Below are 14163 nucleotides of genomic sequence, written 5' to 3'. Positions count from 1 at the left end.
GGAAAAAAATCTAAATCTAGATAAGTCATTTTTTTCTTAAAATAAGTGCATTTGTTCTTGGATTAAGGAGTTAAAAGAGACATTTTGCCAATGGAACAAGACAATTTACACTTAAAATAAGAAAACGCAATTACATTGTCTTGTTTCAAGTGCATGTTATCTTATTTTAAGAGTAAAAATACTCATGCCTTTAGCAAACTATCTCATTTACCTACTCAAATTAAGAGTAAATACATTTAATTTAAGACATTTTTTACTTATTTCTATATCGTTTTTCCAGTGTAACAAAAATCAGCACTCTACAGAAGGAAAGTTCGATTACACTGCAAAAACGATCTCAAAATGAGTAAAAATGTCTTAAATTAAGTGTATTTGCCCTTAATTTGAGCAGGTTAATAAGACGATTTGCTAATGGAGTTAGTGTTTTTACTCTTAAAATAAGCTATCTAGATATTATGCACTTGAAATAAGACAAAGTGTAAATTATCTTGTTCCATTGGCAAAGTGTCTCACTTCAATCCTTATTTCAAGAAAAAATACACTGATTTTAAGAAAAAAAGGACTTATTTAGATTTTATTTTTTTGCAGTGTATACTTCAAAACATGTTTTTTTTGTTTTGTCTCTTCAATACACAACGCATCCCTTCCAATTACGCACGTTGAATGATGAGGTGTTCAAGTGACTAGCAGATATTTTCCTTCCTGAGGAATTGGCAACAGCTTTCTGGAGGCTTGCTGGTCTCTTCCACAATCAAAACAACACACGATGAAAATGACACACCGCAGGAGAACACGCGCCCAAACATGAACCTTTCGCAGCGGAGACTGTTTGCCCTATGTCTGTTCACTCAATGCCTTTGGCTGACACAGAGCAAACAGCAGGCCTTCAGTCTCTCACTCCAGATTGCCTGCCTCGTGTCAGATTCACTACGTTATACATCCCCCCCCGCCTCGCGCTTGTTGTGGTGCCACGAGACTCAATCAAAGCTTGATTAGGTGCTTGTTTCCCAACATGTTTCATTAATTGAGATGAGTGAAGAAAGCAGCGTAGCAGAGTGAGAGGCAACAGAGAGGGTTGCATGCAGAGCTTTAGATAACCAGATCAAGCTTGCCTGAACTCCTCAAGAACTGATATCAGCCAAATATAGTTTCTGTTGAAAGTACGCCTTTTTATATCACAGCTCTGACTGTTTGGCAACCTTTCGTGCAGCTGCACCAACGTGAGGATTTAACAAAAGGTCTCACCAAAGTCACACAGCTTGAGGACGTCATCAGAACTGATGAGGAGATTTTCTGGCTTTATGTCTGCAGAGAAAGAAAACAGACCAGGCGTAAGCTGGTGGGGATTTTCACATTAAAACATTGCTTCTGCCATCACAGAAGTGTCTCTTTCAAAAGAAAAATTGCATTTTTTTTAATGTTATTGTTAAAAATTCTGCAAGTAAAAATGCACAGATTGCAGTCTGGGTAAACTACAGGCCTTTGGATGCCTTTTCTGTTACTTAATTGTGCCAAAGGCTCACATGGGCCATCTGGTTTCCTGATCTGCTGCCAGGGATTCACCAAAGGCTTCGTTTGTGAACGCCGCCATAATCAGCTAACCTTTTCAAACTAGACCGCACTGAGAAAATACAATCTGCTCTAAAATGAGCAGCTTGCTTTTAGGAGCATCTTTCAGCCTGGAGGGTCTTTAGCTGGCAGGGTCAACCTCTTATCCTCTGTTTGGAGTCTAAATGAAGTGTAATGTTTACCTCTGTGAACAATGTCATGCTTATGGCACCAGTGAATGGCTTTGATCAACTGGAAGATGTAGCTGCGCACTTTGTCGGTCGGGACACCGGTGGGTAACTCCTCGAGTAGCTCAAGCATGTTCTGACATAGAGCAATAAAGACATCAGGACAGATTAGATGGGCCTTTACATATAAAATCTGTGTTTAATTAGCAGAAACTTACCTTCTCCACATACTCAAAGACCAGATACAGCTTCCCTCTTCTGCGGAAGGCCTCTTTGAGCTCAACGATATTCTCCTGCTTGAGGGTACGGAGCATCTTAAGCTCCCGTAGCGTTGTTTCTTTAACCTCTTCATTTTCTGCATCAGGGAAGGAACGAGAGGAAATAAATCTGCTGTTAAAGCAGAGCTACAATGCAAAGGATAAGTAGGCCATTAAAGCCAAATAAAACAAAGAGGAGGGACTGAAACATCTTACCTTCACTGTCTTTGAATTTCTTAATAGCAACAATTTCATTGGTTTCCTGTAGTAAAAAGAGAAGGCAATTACATCAACGAGGGTTTGAATAAAAAAGAAATAGAGCAACATAGTTAGTTTTTTTATTACTAACAATTGTTTTATTAAATATAATGATGCATGTAAAGAGAAATACACAGAAAACTATCTGCTGTAGTGCGTAAACTGCTTTAAACTCAAAAGGTCGCATACATGAATTGGGCGCCGCCACTGTAACTTAAAGTCGTAGGGAAGCGCCTGTTCCAACCGTTGCATTTCCGAATTCTCCAGGTGGTGCACGACTTTACACGCTTGAATAAAGTGAATGTGATTGGTTGTTTATCAAGGGGGCGGGATTGTTGTGGTGGAAGGTTCACAAGCAAGTTTGGTTGTAGCCGGTTTGTCGGAAGCATCTTGCTAACCAGTTAGCAGCTTAGTGCTAGTAGTTTCCCAATGGGAAATTCCATTGGGACCAAGTAGCACTAAATTGGTGACTTAGAAACGACACTGTCAAGGAACGCCATGGACAGCGGAAACATGCAAGAGGAGGAAAGTTTAGTGTCGGAGGTCGTGGATGAGTCTCCTCCGTCATCCATTTTTTATTTAGAGGAGGAAAGCGGAGACGAAGTTGTTGTGGAAGAGGACGCCAGGGCGGCAGAAGCTTGGTTTGGTGTAGAAGGCTTCCAGCCGTACATGTTTGAGCCCTTTTGGGACAATATCTTCTGATAAAGAGTACATTTATATACATGTTTAAGCCAGAATGATTTGGCATTTAAATATGACTTCCCTACGACTTTAAACAAGAGACATCTCTCTGCTTTAGAGCGTAAAATGCTTTAAACTAAAAAGGTTGCATGAATGAAATGGGTACCGCTACTGTAACTTAATGTCTCACTGGAGAAACGTGGCACAGAAACAGTGGCAGCTAATGACCCTGCTCTATGAATAACACGGTCTGTCAAAGCTACACCAGACATAAAGTAACAATCAGCAATATGTCACTGTCATCTAAAATCACTTCCTCTTATCAGTTCTCAAAGTTCTGCGTCCATCCACCAGCAGCCCCATTTTTTTTGACATGTCCTACTTAGACATGGTATTTCTGCCTATGGCTCAGAACTGTGCTCCAGTTCAACGCTCCACCCCTCAACCCCCCTTCCTAAGCAAGCCAAAGGCAGCCCTGCTACCGGCTCTGAGAGAAATAAGACAACACACTGCAGGGGTAGAGCTTCATATGCATCACTTTACATCGTCAGACTGAGGGTCGACATGAGGAACAGCGAAGCACTGACTCTATTACTTATGCTGTGACACACTATTGCTCTCTAATGGAGAAATAAAAACAGCCTTCTTCAGTTGGCAACAAGCAATTAGGATTTGTTTGATCATGTACCTTGAAACGGGAATATGGATGTGCTCCAGCAGCACAGCAAGACTAAAAGGAAATCTTTGCTGCAACCATATTATGATCTGAGTCACAGGTTTTTTTATATGCTGGATCATATGAAAAAATAAGAAAATGACATTCTTAGTTTCATGAAGTGCCCATAAGTATTTCCAATCTCTTTTTAAGTAGGCAAATTTAAAAAGAAAATACAGCAGTGAAATAAATTATTTTGTGTTCTCCCTCATTTTTAGGCAGTAAGCAGTGAAAGAAAGCATGAATATATTCACCAAAACCCCCGTCCTGCATGACATCAGGTCTCTCTAGCTGTAACCGGCTGTACTGGGGCTTAAAGAGCTGCTTATTCTCCTGCAGGAATTAAACTAGGTCTGCAACTAACGATTATTTTAAAAATCAATGAATCGGACGATTATTTTTTCGATTAATCGATGAATCGGACAAAAAATATTTTTTATATTAACCTCTTTATTCCAAAATAAACATTTTAGACAGAACAAACAAGCACACAAGTACAGGTTGCTCATTAACTGTACTGGTGCAATATGAAAAATAAATGTTTGTTAAAACTACGCAAACTTACATGAGAAATGTAGCTGTACATCCACAAAATATAGGGTACTTTGTTTCATAAAGCGCAAAAAAAGACATTTTTGTTTTTAAAAGCCCCTAAGGGGTTCAAACAATAGGTCCCTCATTTCAACAAATGAGTTTTTTTTAGACTAGAAGAGTTCTGCCTTTTAAGACAGGAAAGTATAGCAGTTAAAGTTGCTACTTGAGAAAATACTTAACCATAGAGATAAAAATAGCCCTGTGATTCAAATTATAAATTGTATTTGGAATAAAAATGAGAGAACTAGGGGTGCTAAAAAACACATCCTCCAAAGACAGATATTTACATGGGAATGTGGCAGATAATTAATTGACATATTACTGATCTTGCTGGATTTTATTCTGCTTTACTTCCATAAATTGCAGGATCCTCTTTACTTTATCTTTGCCAGAAGATTTAAACTTTAAAAGCCTTGCCCTCATAATTTGCAAGTTAATTTATTTATAAAGTAAATGTAAATGCTGCTTAAGCTAATTCAAATGAAATTAAAAGTAAAATAAGTAGCCAACCTTATCACTGTCTGTAACCTACTAACACGGTAAGGAAAGCATCAGATGAGCTACCTGAGAAACTAACGTTACGTTTCCCCACTTTAAAACCAAACAAACATGGTGGTTCCGTGCCATGTTAATTTCTTTTGACAAAAGTTGCATGTTATCACTTTTTTCCCTTTACAAAGCGCAGGCTATTTTAATTATTCTGATCAATTTGCGCCGCCAATCCCGGTGCGTGCGCGCTTCATTTGCAGTCTGGACGCTGAGGCTCTGACTGCAGCGCTGAGAGGGACTCCTGCGGGAGCGGGGGGAGGCGCCCCACGGCAGAGTAGGAACGATACATGCTTTCACGTAAGAGTCTCCAAAAGTCGCCAGATTTGTCGCTAGTTGCTTTTTTGAAAAATAGTCGCTGGAGGGGTCTGAAAAGTCGCTGAGTTGGCAACACTGCACCTGCGGCGCTGGCTCGCTCTGCCGTATTTTTTTTCTTCCTCTTTCAGTCAAGAGGCAGTGATGACGGCGCGGCGGATGATGCAATAATCGCGCGACACAACTAATCGATGATGAAATTCGTTGCCAACGCTTTTAAAAGTCGATTTTTAGCGATTTTATCGATTCGTTGTTGCAGCCCTAAATTAAACAAATCAATGCCTCTTAATAGAAGTTTAAAAGCATACATATATTTTTTCTGTGTGGGGCCCAACATCAATATCCTTCATGGGGCCCCAAATTCCTGGTGGCGCCCCTGCTCACTACTAGAGGTTTTCTTTCATGTATACCTTCACACTTTGACATTTTGTTTTTACCAAAATCCGTAAAAAAAAAGAAAAGAAAAGTGCCCCCCCAGGTTGTATTTGCATATTCTCCCTGTGCATAGGTACATTCTCAAACATTCTCTCCCTGTTTTGTCCTGCGATGCACTACCCCACCAGAATAGCAAAGGTATGGCAAATGAATAGAGCAAGGATTTTACACCAGTTATGACATGTTTGGTTTATGGGTTCTTTCAGTCCACACTTGCACATATTAAACCCATATTTAAAGGTTAACACCTAGCCTAGCCCTAACCCTGTTGTCATAAGTCAAGACTGGGATATTTAGGTTCATACTTGACAGATGAAGGAATTTGAGCTATGGTAGGCTGCATAAACCCAGTTTGTTTCAGAGTTTTTGGTTAGAATGGATGATGTAAGTCTACTGTATCATATTGGTCTATTGCACGACGGAGTATTAGGGCCAGGCTAGAGATTTTTTTTTTTTTAGAGATTAAATTCATAACATTACGAGAAGAAAGTTTAAAAATTACAAGAATAAAGTTGTAATTTGTAATAATACGAGAATGAAGTAATCATTCAACAACCCGTTTTAGAAAGAAAGCTTCGCTCTCTGACCAGCATGTGACGGATGACCAGCTCCACCAAACAGCAACCTGAGCTCACAGAAGAGGTTACTGCCCAATTTGATGCTGGTGCGCTAAAATATTTCCTTATTTGTCAAACCGATGCCAAAGTATAACTTCATATGATGCTCAACATTCCTCATTTTAGGGAAGAAAGTGCTTCTTGTAAGAGTTGTCATAAGATACAATGTGTTTCTCGTAATTTTAGGACTATTCTCGTTGTGACTTTATTCTCGTAATTTTTTTGATTTTATTCTCGTAATAGAAGAAAAAAAAACTCTCTAGCCTGGCCCTAATACTCAGTTGTACTATTGTTTTACAGACAGAGTAAAATTCATTCTGTTGTAGTTTTTGGTGATTTTCTCTGCCTAAAATGTGTTTTAAAATGACCTCTATATAATCAAATTCTCTAATTTGCTTATTGCTTCTTTTCTGTATGAGTAAAAAAGGTTGCATTCACTAAGATCACCAAAATATAACATTTCTTTGATTCTCTGCTTTATTCGAATTATAAAGATTTTGAGTGTTACACAACCCTAATTTCTCAGGTCTGAGTCCTCACATAAGGCACCACGTCCACTTTTGCAGAACACCAACCAGACGACACAGCTGGTTGCTTTTAAAATCTTCAGACACCTCATGAAACCAGTGCTTTTGCTCCAACTCACAGCACATTACATCATCCGTGTTAAATAGTTGAGGCTATTTCTGCTTGAATTGCAAACTGTAGAACAAGCTGCAGCCATTCAGATCCCACAGTGTTTTGCTAATCTCATTCTAAGAGTGTTTTACGCCTGGCAGACACCTTTCCAGTTTGTTAATAAGTCAGATGATCATTGAGGGATCCGAGTAGATGCCCCGACCCATTTTGTATAACAAATTATTCTTTAGTTCTTCCGGAATTCCCATGTGGGGAGAGACTGTATGGCTAATTTATGAGGGAGCACAACCAAATGGGTTAGATTATTATTTAATATGAAAAGTCTGTCACTCCTCCATGACCTGAATAGTAAAGATTAAGCCCCTTAAGTCAAGCTTATCTGTTTGCCAGATACTTCCTCATGGGCAAAGAGACAATCTACACTGTCTTGCAAAATACTCCTTCCCCTCTAAAATAAATTAATTTCTCTAGTAGTCCCAAAGATTAACCAACTTTTTTTCATCAACGACTTCTGAACAAACCAAACCAAGCACAAAAAATTTATTGGAAATCAACAAGAATATGTTCTGGTCAGATAAATCCAAATAGAAACTTCTACATGCTATTGCTAAAGGGGGATAGGAACTAAATTGAACTAAATCTGATCAAAGCACTCAATTAAATGCATTAATCTTGCTAATTGCAGTGAAATGAAGTCTAAGCTTTATCAATTAAGAAAAAATCAATAAAAATTGCTTTGAGCAGGAGTTGAGTAAATATTTAACTGAGGTTCACCAGAGTCTAAAAGCATAATAAATGGGTTTGTAACTTTCCAGACAGAAACTTCCTACTGTTTAGAGAGATTTGGGTATTGTGTGTTCCTGTTTAAGATCTTTGAGCCAACTTTAAATTGTCAGACTAGTAATATTTTCAACCATCCTGTTCAAATCTAGCTTTCCAAAAAAACTGTGGTTAACCAGTTATTAGAGGTGTAAGGTTAAGTTTTCACGAAGGGCTTTGTTGGTTTTGAAGAAAACATATCATCACTCAAACTTAAATATTTGATCATGTGCTTCTATCTCTGGATGTCAGGACTCCTGTCTTTGTGTTTGTGTGTCTGTGTTTGTCTCCCTTCATCCACCAGGAGGCGCCTGGTTCTGGTCCGCTTCCTCACACACCTGCTGATGGTTTCCTCGTTAGACGGAGTGTTCTTAAGCTGCTGACTGCCACTACCTTGAGGCCAGAGTGTTTGCCAGTTTAAGGTACTCTAGCCAAGCTGAGTTTTGCTGAGTCAAACTGAGTTTTTCTCAACCTGAGTTTAACTTTGTTTTTGTCTTTGCCTCTCGGCAGGAAGTTGTCCTGCAAACTGGTTTTCTCGGACCTTCTCTCCCTGGAAGGATCAACTGAGCTTCAAACTGCGCAGGGATTCAAACAGGAGGTTTGGATCCACTTTCCCCAAGAGATCATTTGAGCTTCACACTGCGAAAGGGATTATTCTCCACTATGACCAGCTCAAGTACCGCAGGAAATCTGAGTGGCAGTCAGTATCTCTGTTCGCCAACTAAAAACCGCATTCTGGGTAAACCCTGTTCCGTCCTCCACCGAATCAGACAAACACTGGAACTACAGCATACAGACAGGAGTCAAGGATTCAACAACTTCTCTGGAAACGTGAGTCGGCAACCAAATCCTCTTCTCCAAGTTCACAAGTCAAATTCCCCACTGAGCCTGAACTAACCGCTGTGTCTTCCCCTCACTTTGCACTTCCGGCTGAGCAGTGTTCAGAGCAACTCTTCTTCCTCTGTTTAACTTATTCAATAAAACCCGTTAAACCTTTTCCCCCGGTCTCTCTGAATTGGTTTCTCTGCACGTGGGTCCGAGCTTTAGATAAAATAATGACACTGGATAAGCACAAGGGGATCTGCTCTCTGATGTTGTTAGCAGTTTTAACATTTCTTCATCTGTTTTCAATACATATTCACGCTGACATTTAGTAATAGATTTTTTTCATTTTAATTCTAAAAGCAAGGTCATACATAGAGATGCACCAAGAAATTAGCTGGTCAGGGATAATGGATGAGTTCAAACCTGACTGGCCCAGCAAAAGGTTGGAAAGGGAATTTGGAGAAAGCCCAAAAGCTTTAATAAGCTTCTTTTTTAAGATGTTGCATAAAGAGAGCAAGAGACTTTAACAGATGATAGAAAACATAATTTCCTGTTGGATTTATGGATTAAGAGATGTTGGCAGCTCTTTGGAAATGTCATAGCTGAGGTCTGAGGTCAGGGTCTCTCTTCCAAAGTAAAAGCAGAAAAATACAGTTTACATTGTAGGCCCTGTAAATATTTAATAATTGTTTTATGCAGTTATGCATATCTCTCACAGACTGGAAGAAGGTTCACTTCTGAAACACCTGAAAATTGGTGTAAGCAGGTCAAAAGTCAAAAACTTGAGTTCAGAAATCAGAAACAAAACCCCGGCCGCTTTACTTCTAGCTATAAAAGTATTACTGCTTTCAGCGGAGGTGAGCTTTTTCTCTGGCAGAGCCATGATCACAGAGAGCTTTGGCTTTCTGCCTACATCTACCTCATTTATTACATGACATTTTGACAAAAACAGAGAACAGGGATGGAGGGGCACACGATGACAGGTCTGGATTACTCAGCTGGTGAGAACATTATTGGTTTATTGTTGTTAGGCAGTTGCAGAGGACCTCTGTGATTTCTCATGTAAACAGTTTAATTCAGTTATGACAAACTCAATACATCTCAGCTGGTGTAGCTTAAATATTTAGATGGAGATCCGTCAGAATGTTGAGTCTGTCCATTATTAATGGACATTCATAACAATACCCAGAAAAATCCAGGAGAAACAATTTCATTCACACAAGATGAAATACTTAAAAGGAGATGCTTTTGTTAAAAAACACTGAATAAGTTTGGGTTTATGTGTGTGAATACAGTTGCCATATGCTGATTATTTCATTAAATTTTGGTGCTGTGCTGGGGTTTTATTAACCAAAACACACACAGACTGAAGGGGGGGGGGTTCAAAGCAGCTGGGATTGCTGAAGCACATCAACCGCCATCTGAATGTGTTCTTCCATCTGCACCCCGCCTTGCAACATCTGTCCTGCACTTTCCTCTAAAGCATTATGATGGGTTGGTTATCAGCAAAGACCTGCAGTTTAACATTTGCTTGTGTATTTTCCAACACAGAAGGTTTTGCTCCGTCCCTACAAAATAAAAATAGCAAACACCATCCTTTGGCAAGAAAACCTACTAACTCTATAAGCCTATTTGCGTTTTAGTTAACAGCTAGACCTGCAGCTTGTGGCGTGCTTTGGTGGTGCGGTGGTTAGCGCACACAGCCCATTTCCTGAGGCCTTAACCTTCGACGTGGCCGATTCAGGTTCGAATCCGATCTGTGGCCCTTTGCTGCATGTTTCTCCCTCTCTCATACGCCCTTTTCTGTCAGCCTACTGTCCAAAAAACGAGCCACTAGTGCTGTAAAACTCAACAAGAACAAAAAAAAAATACCCTGCAGCTTCTAGAGAAGAAATATGCATCTTAGAGTTTTAATTAGAAACACCTAAATTAGCTGACAAAGTATGGATCAATAGAAAATATGGCAGAAAAAAAGACTGAGGAAGTCACAAGGTTAGCAATCCTGACAGGCAGTGAGGCTTTTAGGAAGCTGAATTGAAGGAAAATGTATTTTCTAAGACATACATTACGTACTGTGGTAGGAGAAAATGTATCTCCTATTAATTCCCTTAAACATATATTGATTTATTAGTGTTGAGTTTCATTCATTCAGGCCTCAGAGCTGCAAATGTATAAGGTGTCTATGTGAGAGCGGCTGTTCATTCTAATAAGGAGACTTTGAAAAAAAAAAAATGCTTCTTCTAACAAAGTAGACTGTTTGTCAGGGATTATTTTATAACATTATGTGTTATTTCCAACTCTCTGTCTTTGTTTGGCTAAAGATATGTGGAGACCTTCACAGCCTTTCTGCAGGGTTAATTAGTGAGAGACAAATGCTGTCGAGTCAGAACATGGCTGAATATCAGGCATTGGGCGCTGTTAAGATTGTCTTGTTCTCTTTTTACTTTGCAAAGTAAAATAAAGTGCCGACTGAGTGAAATCCATCTATCTGTTTATTTAGCTGGACTGTATAGTTGAATACCTTTTTTCCCACAACAGTATCTAAAGGTTTTCTCTGGCAAATGCATTGATATAACTGTAATATCAGCAGTAAAAGGGACGTAATGTTTTAATAGTAAGTCAACATTAGGGATGCTTTGTTTCATTGCTGTGGATTTTTTGTGTAATATTATAATATAGTCTTTAATGAAGCTCCTTGTGCAACATATTAACAAGATATGCTAAATGAACATTTTGGCTCTCTCCACCATAGAACTAGGGTTGAGATAGCAAAAGAAGAACATAAAACATAAATAAAGTAAATAAAAAAATATCTAATTATATTTAATAATATATTTTAATTTATTCATTAAATAGATTTATCAATATTTAATAGATTTTAAGCGTGACCAGCGTTAAATTGCTCATTTTAATATTCACTTGCTTTGTGCTTTGTCTAAGACTCTATAGATGGTGTCTAAATATTGTCAATAATACACTCACCGGCCACTTTATTAGGTACCCCATGCTAGTAACGGGTTGGACCCCCTTTTGCCTTCAGAACTGCCTCAATTCTTCGTGGCATAGATTTAACAAGGTGCTGGAAGCATTCCTCAGGGAGTTTGGTCCATATTGACATGATGGCATCACACAGTTGCCGCAGATTTGTCGGCTGCACATCCATGATGCGAATCTCCCGTTCCACCACATCCCAAAGATGCTCTATTGGATTGAGATCTGGTGACTGTGGAGGCCATTTGAGTACAGTGAACTCATTGTCATGTTCAAGAAACCAGTCTGAGATGATTCCAGTTTTATGACATGGCGCATTATCCTGCTGAAAGTAGCCATCAGAAGTTGGGTACATTGTGGTCATAAAGGGATGGACATGGTCAGCAACAATACTCAGGTAGGCTGTAGCGTTGCAACGATGCTCAATTGGTACCAAGGGGCCCAAAGAGTGCCAAGAAAATATTCCCCACGCCATGACACCACCACCACCAGCCTGAACCGTTGATACAAGGCAGGATGGATCCATGCTTTCATGTTGTAGACGCCAAATTCTGACCCTACCATCCGAATGTCGCAGCAGAAATCGAGACTCATCAGACCAGGCAACGTTTTTCCAATCTTCTATTGTCCAATTTCGATGAGCTTGTGCAAATTGTAGCCTCAGTTTCCTGTTCTTAGCTGAAAGGAGTGGCACCCGGTGTGGTCTTCTGCTGCTGTAGCCCATCTGCCTCAAAGTTCCACGTACTGTGCGTTCAGAGATGCTCTTCTGCCCACCTTGGTTGTAACGGGTGGTTATTTGAGTCACTGTTGCCCTTCTATCAGCTCGAACCAGTCTGGCCATTCTCCTCTGACCTCTGGCATCAACAAGGCATTTCCGCCCACAGAACTGCCGCTCACTGGATGTTTTTTCTTTTTCGGACCATTCTCTGTAAACCCTAGAGATGGTTGTGCGTGAAAATCCCAGTAGATCAGCAGTTTCTGAAATACTCAGACCAGCCCTTCTGGCACCAACAATCATGCCACGTTCAAAGTCACTCAAATCACCTTTCTTCCCCATACTGATGCTCGCTTTGAACTGCAGGAGATTGTCTTGACCATGTCTACATGCCTAAATGCACTGAGTTGCCGCCATGTGATTGGCTGCTTAGAAATTAAGTGTTAACGAGCAGTTGGACAGGGGTACCTAATAAAGTGGCCGGTGAATGTATATTACAATAAAAGATAATATAATATGAGCAAAATCATGGAAAGCCCTTTGAATTGTCAATGTACTGGATTGTGCTATACAAATAAACTTTCCTTGTCTTGCCTTAAAGTTGGAGTTTAAAACTGTACAGAAACAGACAGGAAATGGAGCAAAATTCTGATCGTTCAATTATTATAGTAAATAATCAGTGTGCTCAGGGAAACAACCTACAGCTACAATCCATGGTAGCAGCACCATGAGGTTAGTTCTCCACATTTATTACTACACATCTCTTTTAAAACCAGATGAACCTTTAAAAAAAAGTTAAAATCCATGATGTACAGCCAGTTGGATCAACAAGTGGGCTATACTCGCCAGCACTTTGGTTTAACACCTGAAATATCCTGCGTCTCTCAGGGGATTGCCTTAAATAGGCTCTATGCACAGCTCCACTACTTCCTGAATTTAATGCAGCTCCTTTGTTTCCTGTCTTTCATGATTGGATGCACTGATTAATCCAGGTGTGTATGACCTAAGTAACTGGCCAGACACACCTGGATTAATCAGTTCGTCCAGTAATGAAAGACAGGAAACAAAGGAGCTGCATTAAATTCAGGAAGTAGTGGAGCTGTGCATAGAGCCCATTCCAGACGCAGGCGACAAACACGAGCCATCTCTCTGGCTCTCTCTCCGGCTGCCGATAGGACCTCCTCTGCAATGCTTCCACTCAAGGTGACCCATTTAAGTCTTGGTGCAAAAGTCCTTGTTTCTCTTCTGCCCCAGTTTCTGTTCAGAGGGTGCAAAAATAACTGTTCCCTTCAATAAGAGGTGGCAGCCTTTCCTTTTTTCCCTTTTTAACCAAATAAATCAAGATATTGGCTTATTTGTGAGAAATATCATCTAAGCAAAGTGAACCAGCTCTTTATTTAAAGCAAAAAGGGACTTTGATTATTTAAGAAAATCGCCTCAACTGATGGGGGAAAAATAAAGAACACATTTTTGATAAAGACAGGACAAAGAACAGCTGACTACAGATGGAGGGTGACTCACTGGATCTAACATGAGACCTTCTGGGCTTCAAAGATCCAGTCGGTGTATAATTACTAATTTTGGACTATTGTGTGTTTGTCTTTATCACAGAGTGAACCAGCAGACAAACACGATATAAACTGGAGGAATTATAAAACCTCTTTCTCAGTGGGGTGAGTGCAACAAATATGAAAGAAAACACTCAGAGCTATCTCTTCAATTAACTGCTCAGTTACAGTGTATGAACCATAATTAGATTCGAGGTTATTTAATAGAGTAATTAGAAATTATTCAGAGTACATTTATTTACAGAGAAAATCAAATGAAAACCCCTCGCATAATCAAATCATATCTTATTGATTTAAGTTAACAAATGAGCAAACAAGCTTTGTTAGATCAGCAGATTTCAATAAGCTTCTGTCTTATTAAACTTTAGCAGCATGAATCAATAATGCAAAGTATTTATGTCTTTCTTGAGCTTTTTTTGTTTGTTTGCGTCACATTTATTTCAAAACCCAAA

General features: G+C 39.5%; 1 protein-coding gene across 2 annotated transcripts in view; it reads right to left on the bottom strand.

Annotated features, from left to right (window-relative positions):
• The window catches only part of LOC119777067 (cyclin-dependent kinase-like 5), an 87560-nt gene that overhangs the window by 28622 nt on the left and 44775 nt on the right, over positions 1–14163 (bottom strand). For both annotated transcript variants that reach the window (XM_038275825.1, XM_038275826.1), the window contains exons 4-7: positions 2210–2255; positions 1955–2091; positions 1752–1872; positions 1246–1305 (exon numbers count right to left, since the gene is read on the bottom strand). In XM_038275825.1, the coding sequence (XP_038131753.1) occupies positions 1246–1305; positions 1752–1872; positions 1955–2091; positions 2210–2255 (364 nt within the window). The remainder of the gene's footprint in view (positions 1–1245; positions 1306–1751; positions 1873–1954; positions 2092–2209; positions 2256–14163) is intronic.

This window comes from Cyprinodon tularosa, unplaced genomic scaffold, assembly GCF_016077235.1.
Source record: "Cyprinodon tularosa strain WSP-4 unplaced genomic scaffold, ASM1607723v1 ctg98, whole genome shotgun sequence".
Lineage (NCBI taxonomy): Eukaryota > Metazoa > Chordata > Actinopteri > Cyprinodontiformes > Cyprinodontidae > Cyprinodon > Cyprinodon tularosa.
Note: the sequence above shows the minus strand (reverse complement) of the source record. Positions and strands in the feature narration are given on the sequence as shown.